This window comes from Erithacus rubecula (genome assembly GCF_903797595.1).
Source record: "Erithacus rubecula genome assembly, contig: scaffold_583_arrow_ctg1, whole genome shotgun sequence".
In the NCBI taxonomy this organism is placed as follows: domain Eukaryota; kingdom Metazoa; phylum Chordata; class Aves; order Passeriformes; family Muscicapidae; genus Erithacus; species Erithacus rubecula.
In genome coordinates, this window is record NW_027635755.1 from 29106 (window position 1) to 35323 (window position 6218).

Below are 6218 nucleotides of genomic sequence, written 5' to 3' on the forward strand. Positions count from 1 at the left end.
ACATAATAAAAACTTTAGTCTCACTAACAAAAAGGAGCAAAAACAAGTAACCCAGGCTAAAAAGCTCCACCATACAACCAACTGCCAGCACAAGAAACACGCTGTGCTCTTGTCACTGACAGTTTCTGTCTCATGGTTGAGATGAACCAGAAGTGGAAATTGGGTGCAGGGAGCCCCACACGACGAGTCACACAAGCTACTGAAGGAGAAGGTGAATCAAGTGCACTTGCTGAACTCAAAGCCATTCAGCTGGCCCTGGACACTGCTGAAACAGAGAACTGGCCAAAGCTCTACCTTTATACTGAATCATGAATATTAACCAATGCTCTGTGGAGTGAGCCAGAAAGATAAAAAAAGGCCAGCTAGGAACATAAAGGAAAACCAATTGAGGCTGCTGCTGAGTGCAAAAACATTGCCACTCAGACAAACTATCTGTAAAAGTCCATCATGTAGACGGCCACATCCCTAAAATTCAGGCTAATAAAGAACACTAAAACAAGGAGCAAGTAGATCAAGCTGCAAAAATAGAGATGTCACAAATAAATTTAAATTAGCAACATAAGGGAGAGTTGTTCCTATCTCAATAGGCCCATACTGCCTCAAGCCATCAAGGCAAAAATGCCACCTATAAGTAGGCATAAAACTGAAAAGAAGGTTTAACTATAAATTGCATTTCTCAAGTTATCCATAACTGTAAGACGTGCTAAAATCAAGCAAGCCAAGCCCATAAAGCCTCTCTAATATGGGGGGCAGTATTCCAAATAAAAGTATAAAGAAGCCCAGCAAATGAACTACATCACACTGCCTCAAACCCCCCAAGGCAAGTGCTACGTGAGCACAATTGTAGAAGCCACCACTAGATCATTAGAAACCTACCCTGTACCTCACACTACTACTCAAAACACCATCTGAAGCCCAAAAAAGCAAGTCCTATAAAGACACAGCACCCCTGAGAGAATCGTCAGACAACAGGACCCATTTCAAGAACAGCCTTAGAAACACCTCAGCCAAAAACCAGGATATTGAATAAATAGATCATTTCCCTGATCACACACCACCTGCCAGGAAAGTTGAACTGTACAGCAGACTACTTCAAATTACCCTAAAGGCACTTGGCAGGGAAACATCCACAAATTGAGAAATGAACTTAACAAAAGCCACCTAAATAGTCAACACCTGACAGTCCATCACTGAAGCAAATCCTGCCCAGTCTGAAGCCTTGCACACAGTGCATGGGGATAAAGTCCCTGTAGTACACATAAAAGGTATTTTAAGACTGTTTAGATTAGGCCCACCTCAAGCAAAGGCAAACCAATCCGTACAATTGGTTTTGCTCAAAAACCTAGTTACACTTAGTAGGTAATGCAGAAAGATAAAGAAATCCATTGAGTACCACAGAAAAACCTAATATTAAGTGAGAACTGTGTGTAAAGTTTCACTGTGGATAAAAATAGATAGCAGAGTTAAAAGAAGGTATTAATTAAGGTAGGATGCAGATGGTAATAGAATAAGGAGTAGATCATGTCTTAAGTTGCAATGCAAGATGCAAGCAGAAGTATACATTCTATCAGCATCTGCTGAAACCAGGTGGAGCAGGGCTCCTTATCTCTTCCATGACCCCTCCCTCAGAACTCCTCACAAGGAGTTATACCTTATGGGAGATGCCCTAACCAAGGAAAAAAGCCAAGTATTTCCTACATAAATAAAATCTGAAATTTGAAACATCAGAACAACCTTTCCCAATAAATTCCCAGAAGAAGACCAGGTCTATCTTCATCACCACTAGATGTTAAAAAAGAAACTACATCCTTCTCCAAAATCATTGCTTCAACAAAACCAAAAAAACTAAAAGGTACCATTATTCAGACTGTAACCAACACCCTGAGCAACAGGGTTACAGCTTGCATTCTGACCTTGCCAGTGTTTTGGTCTTTATATTACTATACTTTTATTTTCATTTTCCCAGTGAAAAACTGGTATTCTAAGTCCCATATCTTTGCCAGGCAGCTTCTTAATTTCCAAGTCATATTAATTTAGAGGGAGGGAGTTTACATTTTCCGTTTCTAGAGAAGCTCCAGAGCTCCTCAGCAGACACCTGTCTGTCTAACCAAGACAGTGCCCTGCTGCAGCTCCATCCCCATGGCAGGATCCGCGCTGGATGATCCCCAGGGACCCCCGGTGGGCAGAGCCCCCCTGAGCCCTGGTGCTGCTGATCCGTGTTGGGAAGACACCTGGCTGGGGGCTACACATCCTCCCCGTGGCCTGGATTTTCTTTGCATTTCTCTTTGTTCTTCTCAAACACCCCAAACCAGGGTAAAAATAAATATCTTAAATAACGACCTGCTTGGGAACACGGGGGGAACTTCCAGGGGATGCGGGGGACGCTCGGTTCCAGGGATTTGAGGGGTCCTGGGAGGGACCTGGGGGTTTCTCAGGGCGTTGGGCACCCCAGTTCCAGCGGCTCTGGCTGCGCTGGGAGAGGAGGAGGAGCGGGAGGAAGAGGAGGAGCGCGAAGAGACGGTAGAGAAGAAGCGGGAGGAAGAAGAGTGACACAGGAAGAACGGCAGTAAGAGGAGGAGCGATTTTGGAGCCACGGGCTTACCTCGCCGGCTCGCTGAGGCCGCGGTTTCCCCGAGTCCGGCACAATCCCGCGGGTGAGCGGGGAGGGGGAGCTCACCCCAAATCCATCATGGGCGGCTCCGGGAGGGTTTTGTTTTTCCTTTCAGGAGATATTTGGATCTTGCAGGAGCCCAAAGCCGAGCCGGGAATGCCCCTGGCGGGATCTTGGCGGTTCCCGCGTTGCGATCGCCCCGGAATGGTGGGGAGGAAGCGATATCAGTTCTGGGGATCCCCGGCAGAGCCAGGGGAGAAGGCGGGAGCCCCGGAGCGGGGAGAGCGCAGAGGGGCGATCCCGGAGCCGGGGGACCCCCGGCAGCCTGGAGGGGTGCGGGAGGTTGGTGCTGAGCGGGCTCTGGGCCCCCGAGGCTGAAAGGGGCGCTGACTGCTCCAGCTGCCCTTGGGCAGCGCCACCATCAAACCCAACGCGCTCAGCCCTTGTTGTGCTCCCCAAACCAGGATTTCCCAAACCTTTGGCGGCTTTGAGGAGGAGGAGGCCATGAGGACGAGGTCGATGACCCGGGAGCCGCAGGCAGGTGAGGAGGAAGTCAGTGCCCCTTTCCCCCTGTGTCCTGCTCCATCTCCCAGCCCAGCACAGCCCCGGCTGCAGCACAGCCCTTGGGCGATCTCCTTGCCCTTCCCTCTGGCACGGAGGCAAATCCCATCCTGTCCTTGTCCTTCCTCCCCCAGACAAGGAGCTGAGCACGGACAGCAGGGAGGACAAATCCCCGCGGCACAGCCTCGGGCAAGAGGCCGTTTGCAGCGGCTCCACGGCGCAGGAATGCAATGGGGAGGAAAAGCCCCGCAGATCCCGCAGCAGGAGGGGCTGCAAACGCACAGCCCGGGGATCCCAGCAGGAAAGAGCCAGCCCGGGCCGGGGAGGCGGCCGGAGCTCGGAGCTGGGGCTGCGTGAGCAGCTTCACCATGGGGAGAAGCCCCACAAGTGCTCGGAATGTGGGAAGGGCTTCAGGTGGAGATCCAACCTGATCATACACCGGAGAATCCACACGGGGGAACGGCCCTACAAGTGTGGGGAGTGTGGGAAGAGATTCAGCGACAGCTCAAACCTGACTGTTCACCAGAGGATCCACACTGGGGAGACGCCCTACGAATGTGGGGAGTGTGGAAAGCGATTCATCGACAGCTCAGGCCTGATTGTGCACCAGAGGAGCCACACAGGGGAGAGGCCCTATGAGTGTGATAAATGCAGGAAGAGGTTTGAGAGCAGCTCCAGCCTTCTGCAGCACTATCGCACTCACAGGGATGAGAGGCCCTTCTCCTGCCCCAACTGCGGGAAGGCCTTCAAGAAAAACTCCCACCTCATCAGGCACCAGCGCATCCACACTGGGTAGAGACCCTACAAGTGTGTCGAGTGTGGGAAGAGCTTCTCCAGAAGATTTACCTTGACCCAACACTGACGGAGTCTCCACTGAGAGAAGCCCTGCCAGTGCCTTGAGTGCAGGAAAAGCTTCGTGCTGGCTCCTTGTGGCCTGAATATTCTTTGCATTTCTCTTTCTCCTTCCCAGACACCCAGTACCGGGGTAAAAATGAAGACATTGATCTAAGACATGCCTGCAGACACAGGGGGATCTTCCAGAGGGTGTGGGGGACCCTGTGTTCCAGGGAGTTCAGGTTTCCTTGGGGGTTGTTCAGGGCTTTGGGCACCCCAGGCCCAGCGGCTCTGGCTGCACTGGGAGATGCTGACGGAGGTTCTGGGGCAGCTGATCAAGGACCCCCTGCCCTGACACCCTCCCCGTTTCCCCCTGACCCGGCTCCCGCTGTCCCCTGTCCAGGATCCTCCTCTCCCCACTGTCACTGCCCTTGCCCTCAGCCCATTCCCATCTCACACCACTCCTGCCCCCATCCCAGTTCAGATCCCATTCCAGGTATCATTCCCTGTCCTGTATTCTCTGCCTGGTTACCGTTCACATATTCCCAGTCCCATATTCCCCGTCCTGTTCCCCTTCTAGTATTCCTGATCCCGTTCCATTCCCATATTTCCATTTCTGTATTTCCAGTCTCCTTCCCATATTCCCATTCCCAATCCTGTTTCCCTATCCCCATGTCTGTTCCCTGTCCCATATTCTAAATCCCCATTCCGTCTTTTCTGCCCAATTTCTATTTCCGTATTTCCTGTTCTGTTCCCATATTCCCATTCCCTGTTCCTGTTGTCATTCAAATTCTGAAGTCCCTTTCCCAATCCCCTCTCTCTGTCCCTGTCCCCATTCCCAGTTGTTGGAGTGGAACAGACAGGCCTCTCTGACCCCCTCCAAAAGCAAACATTATGCAAGAATTAAATTTAAAATATTTTGTGAAGTTAAATTACAGGAAACCACACAGATATTAAATAGAGGTCTAAGTTTTAGTATAAGGAATTAGAAATATTAAGTAGCATAGATATGAAGTATAAGTCTTAGTGTGAAGTATGTAGAAATATGTTTTAAATACCATAAAAAACAAAAGCTGTGGAATGTCCTATAAAATAGTGGCTGCATTGAGACATTAAAAACTTAGTTCTAGACAAAATAAAATGACAGTAGGAATATTTTATTTATTCTTCACATAGAACAGATAGGCCATTTGCGTAAGTTATATGTAGACTTTAGTATTAAGAAATTCTAATAGGTTTAGGAAAAATTCGTCAGGTTCACGATTTTGGCTCATTGGGTAATTTGTCAATAAAAATCCGCGTATTGGAGCCAGAGCTCTCTCTCACTCCTCTCTCTTTGCTTTGTCCTCCTCCACCACCATCATCATCACCACTACCAGCATGGGAGAGAAGAAGAGGAGGAAGATGAAGAAGAAAAGAACAGAAGAAGAAAGGCCAGGGAGCATCTGCCTCTGGAGACTCTGCACCAGCCGCAGCTTCGACCTCTTACAGCAGAGAGCTGCTCCTGCTTCCATCGGGACTTTATGGCAGAGAGATTGAACAGGGACTGGAGAGCCTTGGGCTCTCTGCCTTTGGAGCCTGATGTGCCTTCACAAGAAACAACTTTACAGCAGCCAGCAGCTGCTCTGCTCTGGGAAGATCTAAAGCCACAACCAATCCCCACAGCTGGTGCCAGTCCTGGTTGTGGACATTGCTGAAGGCCCAGGCACATTTGAGCTAGGCCTCTTTCTCAAGTTCTAAGTATATTTGTCAGGCCATGAAACTTTCTCAGCCTCTAGCCAGGATTTTTCCCAGCCTAGAGATTTCTTTTTTATTGTAAACATAAGAGAAAAAATCACAACAGAGATAAACACCTGCAAAGTCCATGAGAAAGTCAGGGAGGAGAGGTGTCTCCTTCTCTGATCAATGATCTGTCTGTATTTTGATTTTTCACGAATTGTCTTATTTAAGGCAATGGTTTCTTTCAATAAATTGCTCTTTCTTGCTCTTTCCTGCACCAAGCAAGAGAGTGTCTTGTTGCTGTTTTTTCGCCGTTCCGTATCTTTCTCCACGGCAACATCCCAGTTGCTCAGTATGGTTCTAGTTACCTCTGAATGATCCTAGTCTTTCCCAGTTACTCCCAGTTGCCTCCAGTATGACCCATTTCTGTCAGTTGCCTAAAGTATAGTCCCATTTACTCCCAGTATGACGCCACTCGTGGTCTCAGCTCCCT

The 6218-nt window shown here is 49.2% G+C and overlaps 1 protein-coding gene across 1 annotated transcript; it reads left to right on the forward strand.

The window, feature by feature from the left end:
- Positions 1-3111: 3111 nt before the first annotated feature.
- LOC306816435 (uncharacterized protein) lies at positions 3112-3968 on the forward strand (the record flags this gene model as incomplete). The annotated part of the gene is made up of 2 exons (XM_079332876.1): positions 3112-3152; positions 3307-3968. The coding sequence occupies exons 1-2, from the start codon at positions 3116-3118 to the stop codon at positions 3966-3968; spliced, it is 699 nt and encodes a 232-aa protein (XP_079189002.1). The 5' UTR covers positions 3112-3115.
- Between the last annotated feature and the right edge of the window lie 2250 nt (positions 3969-6218).